Source organism: Oxyura jamaicensis, chromosome 17 (genome assembly GCF_011077185.1).
Source record: "Oxyura jamaicensis isolate SHBP4307 breed ruddy duck chromosome 17, BPBGC_Ojam_1.0, whole genome shotgun sequence".
Lineage (NCBI taxonomy): Eukaryota > Metazoa > Chordata > Aves > Anseriformes > Anatidae > Oxyura > Oxyura jamaicensis.
Window position 1 is genome coordinate 6,366,279 of NC_048909.1, and position 15,801 is coordinate 6,382,079.

At 49.7% G+C, this 15,801-nt stretch overlaps 1 protein-coding gene across 1 annotated transcript in view; it reads left to right on the forward strand.

The window, feature by feature from the left end:
• Positions 1-8,627, forward strand: part of GPR107 (G protein-coupled receptor 107) — a 38,168-nt gene extending 29,541 nt beyond the window's left edge. The window contains exon 18 of the mRNA XM_035341333.1: positions 3,079-8,627. Coding sequence (XP_035197224.1) covers positions 3,079-3,175 — 97 coding nt within the window. The 3' untranslated portion in view covers positions 3,176-8,627. The remainder of the gene's footprint in view (positions 1-3,078) is intronic.
• Positions 8,628-15,801: the final 7,174 nt, after the last annotated feature.

Consider the following 15,801-nt stretch of genomic DNA (forward strand, 5'->3'; position numbering starts at 1 on the left):
CAGGGCATTAGTCTGAGAATTGCAGTGTTCTTATCTTGGTGCTGCTGCCCTTATTTTACTGGGCATTAAAGCATGTTTTCTGAACTAAAGCTGAGAGGGAAGAGAATCTCCCATTGTACATGAACAGTCTGAGAAAATGAGGCCTTAAGGTTGATGCTGAGCGCTGGTCGTGAGACAAGAATAGCACTGATCAGACAGACAGTCCTTAATTTTCACTGAGGAATTTACCCCACCCACCTCCCAAAATCTCTCGCAGTTCGGTGCTATCATTGCACGGGGGTGCAGGAAACAAATAGCATGGCTTTACCTGGCTGCAATTTCATTATGTATCAGTTTGTCCTGTCCCCCTATGAACGTAGGAAATGGATCTTTCCCTTTGAGCTGTTACCTCTGATCGCTTTTGTTATCTTCGTGATGTATAATGGGTTGTAATTGCATTCAAGTACAGTGCTAAAATCTAGACTCCGTGCCCGGTGGGATCTTACTAGATGTGAGTCAAGTGTTAGCACTGCTTTGGTGTCAAGCATGTGCAAAGCACCTATTTATATATCCTACTAGGACTGCTGTTGGATTGCTGTAGTAGTGGCTTTTTTTTTTGTAGTTCATTATAATCTTAAACTCATCCCCGAAGAATTGATACTCAGCTCCTTACTCTGTAGTTATGAAGTCAGTTATTTCTGAAGAGTAAACTTTATAGTTGTTTTTCTACATTGTCCCATAATTTTCAGACCATTACTTCAATTTGCCAGAACCTTTCTGCATTCTAGTCCTGTTCTCAAATATGTAGCTCTTAGTGTCTTCTGCAGATTTAATAAGCAAGTTCTCTATTCCATTACCCAGGCAATTACTGAAGATATTGAGTAGAAGTGAACCCAGGACAGACCTCTCTGGAACCACACTCAATGTTCTTTCGTTTTTGACAGGAAACCATTAAGTACATCTCAATGCATGCTTTTCCAATTAGTTATGCATCTACGCTGATAGATCTGTCTAGCTCATGTTTCCCCAGTTTTTTCCTATGTGGCTGTGAGAAAACCACTGTCAACAGGGAGAACTTGAGATCTGTGTGCTCTCTGTGCTGAGAAGCTTGATGTGATCTCTTCCAGCTGAACATTTACTAATTCTCCATCTTTCTTGTTTAAGCAACCTGCTTGCTTAATCTCCCTGGTTTTTTATTTCAATAGGGAATAAAGTTGGTAGCTGATCTGTGCTCTTCTGACCCTTTTTATTCCCTTGAACACAAACTTATTCAGACCTACTCTAAAGCATCCTAACCACGGATGATCCCAGTTCTGCTGCCACTAGGGAATCACAAAATGTACTGGTTTGTGTTTGGGCAAATTATTCTTAGAGAGTACATGAACAGAAACTGATATTTAATGTGGGACTAAGGGCGCTATCGGAAGAGTGTATCTGAAGATTAGTTCTCTTGGGAGATACTGTGAAAATGCTGTTAGCTGGTCTGATCAAATATTCTTACGTGATAAACAGCAGGTGAAAGCACACACAGACTGGCAGCGGCGACATCGAACAGGACAGTTTTACGTATGCTTCCAGGCATCCCTCGTAAACGCATTGAACTGTTGCTACTCGTACTTCCAGCATCCAAAATAACCTTTGCAGCACACTCGTAGGAAAAAATAGCTGTGTGGAATAAGAATCGTACTGTGCAAAAGAACAGAGCATATGTAGGGTGCATGTGAATAACCTGTGTTGTGTAGCGGGGAAGAAAGGTACAGGACTGAAGAGCTTGCTGGAAAGCCAAGCTGCTTGTGAGAGTAGTGGTGCTGTTCAAGCTGGATAAACAGATCGCTCTGCCTAGTGTTTGAACAGCATTATGAGGCTTTGTAGTTCAATGGCCAGATTGCCATGGCAAATCCAGACTTGGATTGGTATAAATGGGGTGACCTCTCTTCTGTTTTGTTGCCGTTCGTTGAGTAATTTTGCTATTAACAGGAGTTGGTGTGCATTAAGCTAATAACGTTCACGTGGGGCAGTGTCCACAGCGTGTGCGTTTGTGTAAGACGTTGTACACGTTAAAAGCATTCCAAATGCAGCAGCAGCTCTAATGCACAGAATTAAGGGTGCCCAGCTGTAGAGCGAAAAGTTTCTAAGCAAGCTGCTCAAACTTAATGTGATACCAGCTGGTTATTTACCAAACAACCCCTTACTTCTTTCAAGTACGAGCAAATATTATAATGCTTATTCCATTGCAGTGTCTCTAATACTGTTTTGATACAGCTTTCCCTACATTAGAGAGGGAAACTAAATGATGTGGTTTCAGCTGAGTGCAGTTTAGACCTTGTCTATTACCAGTCCATCATGATTTTATCTCCTCCACCATGAGAAGAAGCTTTAACTAAGGAGCTGTGCTCATTTGTGCTGACACAAGCGTCTTAAACGTTTGTTTCTGATGTTACATGCTGTTCTTGCTCTGATCCTTCTCTGCAGTCTGCTACTTTGGTTTTCTTTGGTCTGTTGGGTTGGTTGAGGGTGGCTCCTTCAGGAGGTAAAAGCAGCGTAGATGGCACTGTGGCATGGTTACTGTTGGCATACGGATCCATAAGCATGAGCCTTTCTTTTTAAAGCATGCTGTAGTTTATTTTGATCGGAACCCTGAAAAGCGTAAATGGACAAACAATCTTTATGATAAAACCTCAGCTAAGTCAGCTGGCCTCGGTGGTAGTTCTTCCTGTCTAGACAGCTCTAGCAGATCCTGGCACACCAAGGCTGTCGGGACTTCTGTGCTTCCCATTGCCAAGCACAAAAGATTGGCCCTCTCTCAACGCTGTGACACCTGGTCTGGTCAGGAAACTGCGAGCCAGCCTACATATGTCTGTTCTAGCTTAATGACAGATGAGGAGAGTCTTGAGGCTCTCAAAAGACAGCAGCATCGTGCTCCCAACACCCATCAGTGGTGTGGCCAGGATGACGCCTGGTCGGCAAAATGGTAGCAATAGGAAAGGCAGGACATCAAGACTGGTAGGTCTGGGTAAAGAGTGCAGGGAAAGCATGAACTATTGGCAAAATGGGTGTTACAGTTCAAATTTTGTTCTGATGTTGTCCTTTTTTTTCCAGGGTGACGACTTCTGGAGTAATGGAGGGCATGAAGAAGGTCAAGAAAGTGGTGAATGGTTCAGCAGAGCCGCGGGGCGAGTGGGAAAACATGGCATGATGAACTGGACTAAGGCAGCACTTTTGCAGAAACTTTTTTTAATTTATTAATATTATTCAGTGGAAAGGGAGCAACTAGCACTTCCCAACACTGAAACTGCAGAGTGGGGTGTGCCTAGGGGGAGCAAAGCAGTGCAGAAATCTAACTATTCCTCTGATCGTAAGGAAATGGGATCTCTTGGTACCTGCAAGGAGTGTGAAGCTTTCCTAGGGATTTGGGGTAGCTTATTCTTTTTTCCCCTTTCTGGATCAGTTAGGTATTCTGAATTGTTTGCAGTTGCGTTCTTCAGAATGTGTAATTTTAACACAAAGAGAGATCTTTAGTGTGTATGTAAAGTATATATTTTATATAATGTGCATATATATATACACACGCTACGTAACGTATGCTGGGAAATGCAAAGTATCACAGAAGGTGGGGAAAAGAAGAAAAGAGGTGTAAGTATTATTATTTTTTTTAAACTCTTCTTTTGGCTTGGACAAAATATAGCAAAACAAATGAGTAGAAAAAACTGCAGTTATTATACCGACTAAATGGGGGATTGGATCAGATGAATTCCACCAGTGCTTACATCGGTGGGAACACTGAGAAGTGTTTTCTCTTATTCCTGCAGGTTTCCACTTGAACACTTCAGGTTCTCAAACGTATTGGTGTATAGAAAGCAAGCAACTGGTTTCATTAAAAACACCAGCCTGTAGCCCAACAAGCATTAATGTAAATTCTCCACTGTTAATTGGGTTGCTCTTGATTCGTGCCCACCTGACAAGGACACGAGAGGTGTGGGACTTGGGCTTACTTTTTAGGGGTCTGCCATGCAGTCTTAAACGTTGAATTTTATGCTGTGACCAAAAGTACTTGGATCTGCGTTCTAAAATATTTTCAAGGTATTTCAAAAGCCACTCCTTCCTGGCACCGTGTAAGCAGTGCCAGGATCTCCAGCAGAAATCTGTCCAGCAAACGTACTGTAGCATGAATCTCTGGCTCACTGTTATCCTGAGTTGCTTCGCCTCTCTGGATGGCGACTTGTACCTCTCTGGCTATGTAGTGATAGAGCTATTGAAGGTGAGCTGAACCGGTCAAAACGGTATTGCTGTGAAAACCAGGCAAGTGCAACTCCCAGTCATAAATGTGGTTTTCCTCAGGAAAGGAGAGGGTTATGGCCAGAACGTTCAAAGCCTGGGAGTACAGAAGTCTTCTCTATCAGCTGCAAATCTGCAGTGGAATCTGAACTTAGAGACACGATACAAATGCAGTGTGTTATCTCTAGTGCTCTGGGTATCGCTAGAAAGGCGAGTCGGTGCCTGTAGCTGTAGCAGTAGGGCATAGGAATGAGTTGTTAATTTGTGGGAGGACAGAAGTGGTTCACGGATGTAACGGGAATAAGCTTTAAGAAAAATAAATCAAGTATAACTCATTGACCTAATGAAGCCTTAATCTTCACGTGGAGGTATTAGACATACAGGGACAGGCATCATCACAGAGCTTCAGATGTGCCAAGATGTCTAAGAAACATTTTTAGATTTTTTTTTTTTTTTGACTGAGGGGACTGCATCTCTGGGGCACAGCTGATTAAAGGACTACAGCAAGCTTTTTTCATTCCTTAAGTTTAGAAGCGGGTGAGGTTTTTTTTGTATGGCAGGGTTGTTTTTTGTTTGAAACGTTGAACCACTTTCTCAGTCTTGAACACGGTTTGCAGAGCTCTTAACAAGCGAGCACTCTGTACCAAGACTTGCTGTTTGAAGAGCAGCGTTGTTTTCTCCAGTTGCAGCTTCTTTTCCCTGGTATTGATTCTATTCATCATCAAATTCTTAGAAATGAATCTACCTGCTTTGATACCCGGAGCTGGTTTTTCTTCAGATAAAGCAAAAGAATAACCCTCCTATCTTGGTGCAGAGTCCTCTTCTATATTTTTCTCCTCGGCTGTAACTGCACAGTAATTGCAGCAGTGCTGGTTTGGCTTTTGCTGTCGCTGTCTTAGGAAGATAAAGTTTTAGTGAAAACAGAGGCTACACCGCTAGAAAGGCTCATACATCATGTAACACCCTTTTAGACCTGCAGTAGAAGAAATTCTTTTGCATATTAAGTAGCTGAGGTGTGAGAAATTAAATCTATAAACAAACGTAGGCAGCCCCAGCACATCATACAGCTAAATACAACAGCTGAAAAAGCAATCCTCTCCTCTGCAGTTATTCTGTCCCTGGGGAAGTGTCACTATTTGCTCCCAAAGGGCTACTCAAACAGGCTGTAAATTTTGCCCGGAGTAGCCCAGGAGACCTGAAGTCTGTCAGCACTGAGGTATGGGAGGATTTGCTGTCAGGAACAGAAGTGCAATAACACATTGTTAATCCAGACACGATGCTGTCTTAGAACCTCCTAATGCCTTTTGTGAATGGAATGGGGAATTCTGATGGGTGTGATTTGCTCCAAAACACCGGCGGCTGTGTTGGGGTCCCAGCGTGGGCCGAGCTGGTTCCAAACAGCTGCCGGTTCCGTACCTCAGCATCAGTGAAGCCGCTGATAGGACAAATGCTTTTACCTTAGTCTCAGGTTTCTTTATGTGCACTTTTCTGCTAACGTTGCATAAAGTGTAGTGGTGTCTGCCAAGACCCTGCCTTCCTAGTCAGAGGCCAAGAAATGGGTGACTGTCTTGGCATGAAAAGCTACGGTAGGGCTCTGCAAGTGCTCTCAGAAGAGCTGTTTCTGAGCTCCAGCAACCCGCTGCACAACCAACTTCAGCTGGTACTTGATGCAGGGCGCTAGCCAGCAGTGCAACAGTGACTTGCCAGACCTATGCATTAATAAAGAAATGTGGATATACAAGTTAAAAAGGTATATTTTCCTACTGCAGCCATGTCCAAAGTGAATTTCCACTTTATAGCGTAGAAATCCTCAGAGCAGGCTGAAAAATTTGCCCTGTGCGGTTGCACGTTGGATCGGACAGCATCTGGGATGTCGAAGGATGGAGAGGGTGGCTGCAGCCGAGCTTCGTGCACAGCTCGGTGTGTGCTGTGCCACGCAGCATCGACGGGAGGACCGCTCCCTTCCTCCCGAGGCAAACCTACATCTGCACGAGCGGCAAGTGCACGACTGCTGCTGGTGGAGAGCAGCAGCTCACCGAGCGGGATAATCGCGGTGGCTGCCTTTCCCATGCTGACTGCTGTCGCTCTGCTAGGAAGACAGACTTTCTTTCACAGGGAGGGAGAGTAGAAGAGCTGCTTGTGGCTGTGCAGATCATTCTGGGATGCGGCCTTACTTTCTTGTCTGCCTCCTACAGAAGCGAGCAGCCAAAACAATCCCTGAGTAGACGGCAGCATGGCTGAGAGGAGCCCAGGGAAGGGAGGTCTGGCGCAGCGCTGAGTAACTGGCCGTGAGTGCGTTCACATATGTTGCTGCTGTGGAGTGCTCGGCACCCTCTGCAGAGAAAAAAGATTGGCTCCTTCTCCAATTGTAATGCAGCTTATGCCCCAATAAATCCCTATTGATGATGGCATACAAACGCCACTGACGGACTCCTTACTGCTGTGACTGTTCAGCAAGCTGTCTTCCATAGGAAACCTTGCAGTGCAGCTGCCAGGCTCTTGCATTCTTCAGACCTGAAAATATTTTCCTTGATGGTTCATCAAGAGACACATTAAAAGATAGGAAGACATAATGGGGTCATCTGGAACGTCGCTGCTGCTTCCTCAAAACGTAGCAGTCGTAGCTGAAGGAGCCACATGCTGTCCTATTAAGATGCTCTTTAATGTTGTCATCTAACTCAGCATGTCGTGATCCGCGCAGTGCATTGTTCGCTGTTTCTCTCCATCTGACTGCCCCTGTCCCTGGATTTCCATGCTGGCATACCCCGGGAGCATGTTGTAAAAATTTGCTGCATTGCAGTATTTTGTCCTCGAGCTAGGAAGGTAGGAGGTGTATTTTTTTTCTAAACTAGGTGGACTCTGTAGCCTGAGCCCGCATCCACCAAATGTCAAGCGCTGTAACGTTCCTGCTGGCCGCGAAAGGGCACGTCCTAACCACTCCAGTGTGCACACCTGGTGGAAGTCCAATGGAAGGCTTTTAATGTGTTAACTCTTCTTTTTCCTCACGGTACTCTTCTCGTAAAGAGGAGAAATGCAGGCTGAACCGTGGCGATCAAATGGACAAAGCATGTGTCTATTTGAAGATTGCCTGGCTGCATTAGAAGCAAATACTGGGTATTTGTAGGTTCTGTTGAGCTCTATGAGAACTGAAGTTGCTTAGCTCTTACAAAATCAGGTAAAAGCGCAGGTATTGAAGGAAACGCTCCTTCAGTCTGCCTCGTTTGTCTCCTTCAGTTTGACCTGTAACAATAGCTAACAGACTGCTGTTACCGAACGTTGTATTGATTCTGCATTGTGACCTCCATTTCAATCATAAGCTGTTTCCCCATCCTTCACTTCTGTAAAAAGCACGGAGACGCGGTCTGCAGTAGGGGGACGGCACAGTGATTTGTGAAACGTAACTGGACGTCTGCTGCCGAAAAGCTGTGACCCTGTGACTTCAGCAACCCGAATGTCTCACGAAAGCCGAGGCGATGGACCCCAGAGGTGCTTGACCGATGTTCCCGTGTTCCCTGGGGTTGATTGCTAAATCAGTTTAATCTGGCTTTTCTTGTAGCTGCTGGTTATGATGCTGTTAGGCTTATTAATCACTTAGTAATATAGAGAGCTGTGCCCCCCCCCCCCCCCCGTGTAGTTCGCTTGGAAATAGCAATGATCCTGTAAGAACTCCGCATGATGTGTACTCACAAGTGGCTGGAGCAGGGTTTAAGAAAAGTACTGAGATGCTACACTTGGTGGAAGTGATGGTACAAGAAGAAGGTGGCCGAGGAAAAGAGTCACTCCTTGTAGGTTGACTGGTTGAAGAACCCATTTATGTGTTGACTGCAGCAATCCTGTAGAAAGGACAATTCTTAATAAATATTTTCCTGTGGGATTTCACTTGGTGTTCTGCTGTCTGTGTAATAAAGTAGAGCCTGACCTCCACGTTGTCCGAAGCACTCCCTCTTGTAGCTAGGACACTGGCGTGCTGGGCTGGTACCTGCTCCATCAAAACAGAGGATGGGTCTAAATGGCCTCCCTTTCCCTTCAGTACCTATTAATAATTAATTCCAGATCTTGTATCATTAAGCAGCTTTAGGGCACCTTGTACAACGTAGCTCTGAATTCATTTAGGAAATGATCTCCAAAAGAGCTCAGACTCCTGTACAGCAAGGTCCTCTTTCAGGGTTTTTGGTGACCAGTAACTATCCTGTTCTTCAGTTCATCTTTGGATGTGTAAGTAACTTTTTTCAGTATTTTTTTTTAAGCTTTATTAAAAGAACAGCAAACAGTATTTGAAGAGAAGCAAGACAGATATAAATCAGGATGGTCTGTGCAACGTGGCTTCCCTGCTGTGATTCGAATGTATAAAATAAAGATTGAATGACTAGAAAGTTCAACGCATCTTGTCTGCTTCTGAACTGCTAGTAACCGGGCTGACCTTTGGTTTTCAAGTCCTTATCTTCCCCGTGCCTGATATCCCCTTGCAGCCGTTGCTATCGTTGTGGGTACAGGGGCCAAATCACAAAAATCAGCTGCGTACCCGTAATCTTTGAGAGGAGCCTTTTGGCTTTGTAAGGTGAACGTCAGCAGCGTTTCTGTGGTCTGAGGCTCGAATGAATGAAGTGTTTCTCCCAGCCCTGCAGGCTCGGCCAGTCAGGAAGGCAGACACAGCCAGGGCTCGCTGCTGCCAGCCAGCATCGGAAGCTCCTTGTGCCACGGGGCTCGGTGTCAGCCTGCCGGGTGAGGGAGGACACAGAGCTGGTGCTCTGAACCTCGGGAGCAGAGGCAATTTACCAAAAACACAGGTTTCTACCCATAATAACCTTGTGGATCCGGTGCCATTATCTCCGTAGAAGTACTGCCTTAAAGAAAGGAGCGGGTTTGTTTTTAGGCTAGGCTGAGGGAATTTGGGGACTTCTGTAGCTCTCTTCGTGAGATGCCAGGGTCTGAGCATGGATTTCGGTTCTGCAAGCTGCCTGGGTTGGCAGGGACGAGGAGGGCAGAGTATTTCCATAAAGTGCTCTCCCTGACGATCCACCCCCTGCCTCAAAAGCATATGGCCTTCGTCACCGAATGTAGGTCTTCGGAACGCTTTGCAGTTTATCCTATAGTTCCCAAGCTACCACCGAGGGGTAGAGCCAGAAATAGATTGTGTTCTCTCCCCTGCAAATCCCAAGCAGCCGCTTGTGCGTCGCCTGGAGCTTTTGGGTGGGTGGTGTTTTACTGGGGAGCTAAACTGTAAAAAGTACATGGGTTGGGGACTTAATAGCCTGCTGTAGAATAAGACTAAATCCATGCAGGTAGTTCTTGGGGGGTTTGCTTTCTCCCAGCTGCACATCCTCTGCTTTTTTTCTGTCTGTTGTATGTTTGACCTCAAAGCATCTCCCCTTAGAGTGGCAGCAACCTCGTGGCTGCTGCACTGCACGGGGCTCCAGGGGTGCTGGTTGTACTGGGCCAAAGCCAGTTCAGCTTTAATGAAAGGGGAAGGGTTACATCAAGTGGGACTGAACTGTGAGAAGACTTGAGCTTAAGGCCAAGTGTGGGTTATGTAGGAAAAATCTTGATTTCTGCCTGTCCTGGTGGGAGGCGAGCCGGGATGGTAACAGAGCTCGGTGAGGTTCAGGCTGACTGCAGGCTGAGATCATCTGGGAGGACTGGGTGAGAAAAAACAAGAGCCCTAACGAAGCTTCCCTGAACGTGCCGTGTTTGAATGCACGTCTGGGGGTGTCCTGACCAGAGGAGGTAAATGGTTCTACCTGCTCTCAGGATTTTCTTTCACTGAAATTCTGAGCTGTGTTGATCGCGTGCAGCTCCTCGTTGCAGGACAGGGTGCCTGCTGCCAGCGCTCACGCTCCAGCAAGATTATCTTCATGACTGCGAAGATCCGTCTTCTCCTTCAACCTTGCTTTTTCCCTTCTTCTGCCTTCTGACTGACAGACTCTAATGAGCAGGAGCGTGTTGTGGTGCCCTGTATAGTGCATGGTCAATAAAGACAAATTGCTTCGAACAGCGAGGTAATAACACAGCTTGCGCTGGCACAGCTGCTCCTGATGCTGGGGTCCTCAGTCAGGAGCCGAAGGCTTTCCTGTGGCTGAAACAATGGGAACTGCACGTTCTCCATTTCTTCCCTGCAGTCCCATTCATGGCAAATAAGGTGACTCGGGGTGGCGCTGCTTGTGACTGCTTCCCCCCGTGGAATATTTCTCGAGGGATGGCTGAGATGCAGTGCTTAGGATGGCTCCTGCATTGCTGAACGAAATGAACAGGAATGCCGGGGGGGCTGTTCGGTGGTGTTTGGTGGTGTAGGTGAGCATCAAAATGGAGCAGAGAGCTTAGAGCTTGCTGCTCCCTCTTGGGATGATTGCACTGAGCTCGGCAAGAGACTTCCAGCATCCTCGGTGGGAGGAGCTGTTAAACATCATGGGGCTTCTGCACCAGGGAAATACAAGATATTTTTTGTTTGGTTTTGTTTTTCTCCCCAGGAAGACTGCTCTTAGCCGCTGATCTTCTGTACCATCTGCGGTCTCCAGCCATTTTAGTAGGGCAGCACAATAGCCCGCTGGCAGTCTGGCACCCTACAAACCCAGCCCCTGCTCTTCCCGCAGGGCGCGGAGGTAAATGTTGGTGCCTCGGCTGCTGCCTGGCTGACAATGCCTCTCCCGTGGAGCTGCTCTGGATGCTTTGTTCCGCTGTGGAGCTCTGGGAATTCGGGAGGAATCCCCCACCTGGCTCGGCTCCTAATGAAGGTATCGATCCGCATCTCCCGGGAGAAGCCAAACTTCTACGGAACGGGGAGAGCCGCGGAAGCGGGCTGGGGATTCTTAGTGGGGCCCGAGGGCTACGGTGTGGAGAGGTGAGAAGGAATGGAAGCAGAGGAAAAAAAAAGACGTCAGGAGAAGCCTCCTGCCAACGAGATGGGTTTTGCTGCAAACAGTGGTCCCCGGAGAAATGGAGGAAATTGTGTGTTGTTTCCGATAATGAACAGCGGACTGGACAGATCCCTCCTAAATACACTGCGGGGAGCCATCCCTTATCAGCCGTGAGCTGGACTAAATGCCCGACTTGGTCTTTTTCCATTTGCTTATCTCCGTGGGAAGCGTATTGCCTGCCTGATCGCTGCCGTGGAGGCTCCTTTTTGTTTCACCATTAAACCTTGCGCATACCTCGAGCGAGCTGGGCTGCTGCCTGGCAGGAGCGCTGACGGGCCCCGGTACGGCGAGGCTGGGGAACGTGCTCCCTCATCTGTATTCCTGGCAAGTCGAGGTTTCGACTGCTGCTGCAGAAGCTGAGCAGAAATTATCTGCTGGGATTCACCAGCCCCACAGTGCTCGTGCGGAACCGTGAATCAGAGCAGCCTCGTGGGAGGCAGCCGCACAACCTCTGATGGCGAGGAAATTTGAAAAATAGGTTCAAGAAGGTTTTTGCATGTTCGAGGTTTCTTTTAATTCTGCTATGGCAGCAGGTTGGGGTTTGGGTGGACAGAAATAGCTGGAGAGCGCCGTTTGCTTGCCAAGCTTGCTCAAAAAGCTCGTTTCTTGCGTTAAAAGCAGCCGAGGGGAGCGGCGCTGCCCTGCTCCTGGGGCTGCGCTGCAGCAGGGCCACTGCCACCTACAGGGTGTACACCGCAGGCAGGATTCCTGCACCGAGAAGCTGATGGTCGGACACGACTCGCAGGTAATCTCAGAAACAGGCTGCCTCCCACCTGGCTCGTGGAGCGAAAACCACCGCAACTGCTCCCCTGCGCTGTCCGCTGAAAATTCAATGGGCGGCCCCCGAGCTGCCCTCAGAGCAGGGATGGAGGCAGGGAAGCAGCTTCCCTATTTTGAAGGCTCTGATGTATTTCTAAAAATAAAAGCTTTAGGTCTCAGTCTTGCCGTTTATAGGGATGCTTCTCAGGTATTTTTTTTTTTTTGGTAAAAACATCTGTTGGAGCGGGGCATTCGAATTGGCGAATGGTGCCCACGTAACCTCGCACGCTCACGGCACGTCAAAGCAGCCTCTCCAATCCCTCCTCCAGCTCCGAGGCTGCTGGTGGCCGCTGTGGGGGTGTCTTGGGGTGTCCTGGCTGCAAGAAGCTGCTGCTACCCGTGCGGCTGGCATCTTCCCTCGCACAGGCACCGCTGCGCAGCGCGTGCTGGGCCAGCGGCACGAGGAGCTTTGCCTTTCCTATTCCCCACCGAGGTGCCGCCTGCTTCCAGTAGGTGTTTGAAGGCTCCAGGAGGCTGGGCTGTGGCTCCTGCACTGCGGGAAGGGAAGAGAAAAGAAGAGAAGGTGTTTCCCCAGCTGGGATCTGTGGTGTGCCACCAAGGAGGATCGCGCCGCTGCCTCCTGCTTGGCTTTGTCTCAGCCAAATGCTCCGCGCTGACACTGATGGGCTCCCACTGCCACCCCTCCTGGGTTCCCACGTTAGCATAACAATGACAACCCTGGAGGCTGCGAAGAGAGCAGTCTTAAAAAAATAAATTAAAAAAAAAAATAGAATTTAGCAGAGAAATTAATAGAGTAGCAAATTGTAACGCTCGGCGCAGCGGCTGCACGTCAGTCCTGCGGCTGCATGGGCAGCCTGTGCGTGGTGGTGCCTGACTCCAGGCCTTCCTCCGTGCTCGGCTGGAGTTTCACCATCTGTAATTCCTTTTCTCCTTGGGAAAAAAGCCCGCAGGTGCTGCTGCTGCGGCCATTTACCCGAAGACCTGCTGTGCTTTGGGTCGGTTGTGTTTTGTCTAAAACCATGCTACGTATCGGCACTAACATGCTGTGCTATCTGAATTCATACTGCTGGTAGCCAGGAGAGCTGCTGGCGTTCGTGTCCTGGTTTGGGGTTATAAGGCCTGGTTTTTAGCCGTGTGTGGCTCAGTTACCCAAGCAATTCTGCATGTGACTGCCAGGGCCGGGCGCCCAGTGTTTGATGTGGCTGCGGTGAAACCAGGGGCAAAGCAAGAGCAACATCAGTCACCCGTTTGTGAAGCCTAAAAGAGCTTCGGGAACCCCCCGGTTGCTAACCCTGAAGCTTTAGAGCCCCGTTTGGATCTGCCCGCAGCCCCCTTGCCATGAAAGCACACACCTGGGTACAATGATCTGAGCCCAGGGGGACACCGGGGGAGGCGAGGATGTGACCGGGCCCAGCTGACTCGTTCCTGCCTCCCCGGCTCGCGGCTGTGGCACCAGGAAACTGAACTCATTCCCCTGGAATTTTTTCAACTCCAAAGCAACTATTTCAGCGGCTCTCTGTGCCAGCAGTGACCACAGCTTGTCTGGTGGAGCGGCCAGTGCTGACGCCGATGATTTCTTTTGCCTTTTTTTTTTTTTTTTTTTTTTTTTCTGACTCACGATCATTAAGTATTAACCTTAAAATAGCCGCTCTTTTTGCAGTTGATATAATTAACCTCGCGCGTGCGTTCCTCCCCCATCCTAGGCTCCGAGGCTTCGCTGCCGCCCGACTCCCTGGTTTTTCAGGCACAGCACAATCTGGCTTTTCCCCAGGAGGCACGGCCTGGGCTGCGCTCTGCTCGCTGAGTTCATGGCCTGGCACAGGCTGCCTGCCGCTGCCGCCTCCAGCACCAGGTTCCCTGGGGTAGCTCCTGCCCCAGTTCCCATCTAAATGCACATTTGGCCAAGCTCTGGGCATTGCCCCGTCCCCACATGGCAGCAGTGTTGGTGCTGGCCGTGCCCAAGGGACCCGCAGGCTGCACCCCCGGCTCCTCCAGCCCTGCAGCACCGCCGGGTTTCAGATCTGAGAACATCTTCAGGGGGGAGAAGGGAGGAAAAGGCCTTTTGGTAAATTGGAGAGCACTGGGGAGGGGGCCGAGCATTGCTGCTTGCATGCAGTGCTGCTCTGACGAGGAGACCCTAATCCCGATGCTAAAATCAACAAGGACGTGTTGGAAGCCCCGTGATGGCGCCTGGGGACACTCGCTACATGCACGCAGCGTGGCCAGCCCACGTGGAGCGAAGGCGGCGTGCCTGAGCCTGGCGACCCCGCTGTGTCCCGGGGAAAAAAAAAAAAAAAAAAAGAAAAAAAAAAGAAAAAAAAGAAAAAAAAAGAAAAAAAAAAAAAAGAAGAGCTGGCTGCTTTATTAAACCCTGAAGTGAATTCCTGGGGAAGGACGAGCTCCCTGCAGGCGCAGACCTGGCTGCGCGGCCCACGCGGTTCCCGCGGCGAGGCGTGGAGCGTGCTCCCGGCCCCGGGGGGACAGGCAGCGGCTTCCCCCTGCGCCAGCGCGGCGGTGACAGGCAGCAAATGTCACCGCGGGACCCGGCGCTTCCAGGATTTCCATGGTAGCGCGTTGGGGAGTGGAGGGTGTGCTGCGAGCAAGGAAAAATCCCGAGCTTGTGCTGCACGGGCTGCGTGCTCGGGGGAGCCGTGGGGAGCCCTGGGGGGATTTGCAGAGCTGCTCTCGATGGCTGGCCCTGTGCTGGATGTCCTCTCCGGCACAAGAATTGTCTCCAAAGGCTTCATGTCCGGCTGGGCAGCTTGGTTTGTGCCCCAGTGCCTGATTTCAAACCCGCCAGCCCCAGGAGCCTTTCTGGGCCGGGGCTGCGCTCCCCTGGCTGTGGAAATGTCACTGCATCCCAGGAAATGCTGCTGGTGGTGTTATTTAAGCAATAGCAGGGTTAAAGCTACTAATTAGGGAGAGAAAGTGACAGGCCTGAACAGTTTCTGATTCCTCTTCTCTGCTCTGCGAGATCCGAGCTCTCTATTCAGTGTTCTCAGTGGTGGAGACAGGGCAGAGTTTAAAATAGCATGAAATCCCTGTAACATCGGGTTTGCATCAGCAGAGCTTGTACCAGAAGGTCTGTGCTGCAAGGGGAGGGTGTGGGACGTCAGCCGTGCTCCTGCCCCAGCTGCTGGGGGTGTACACGCAGGGACCCCCCCCCCCGCTACACCGCAACCACAGCTCGGGGACAATATCACAAAAATGGGTGATTTGCTGGAAGGAATGCACAGGGCATTTTACAGCAGCTCTGGGGGCCAAACTAAAATCTGATGGGGTTGATGCAAGAGTTGCAGGCGGGCCTTTGTCCCTAAAAAGCCACCCACACCCCACCAGCAGCTGCGAGGGATGCTGGTGGGCAGCAGAACCCTCGCTGCCTCCTTGCAGCTGGGTGCAGCGGATCCTGCATTGCCCCTGGCAGATCCTGCACCGCTCCTGGAGGATCCTGCACCGCCCCTGGAGGATCCTGCACTGCTCCTGGAGGATCCTGCACCTCTCCTGGAGGATCCTGCACTGCTCGTGGAGGATCCTGCACCGCTCCTGGAGGATCCTGCACCGCTCCTGGAGGATCCTGCATTGCCCCTGGCGGATCCTGCACCTCTCCTGCTCGCAGCAGGGCACAGCCAGAGCTCACCCCCTGGGCACACCACTGCTGGGGGCCCCAGCTGGGCCGTGGCGCTGAGGGAGGTGGTTTTACTCCTATGCCTTAAGGAGCTCGGTTTTGGAAGGCAGGATCCTGGAGGATTATGTGTTTTGGAAACCTCTACCTGGGGAACGTATCCCTGGGTACCTGAGTGGCAGACAACCCTTGGCTGGTTTAAGGGGAAAAAAAAATGTGCAGAGCCAATGTCGC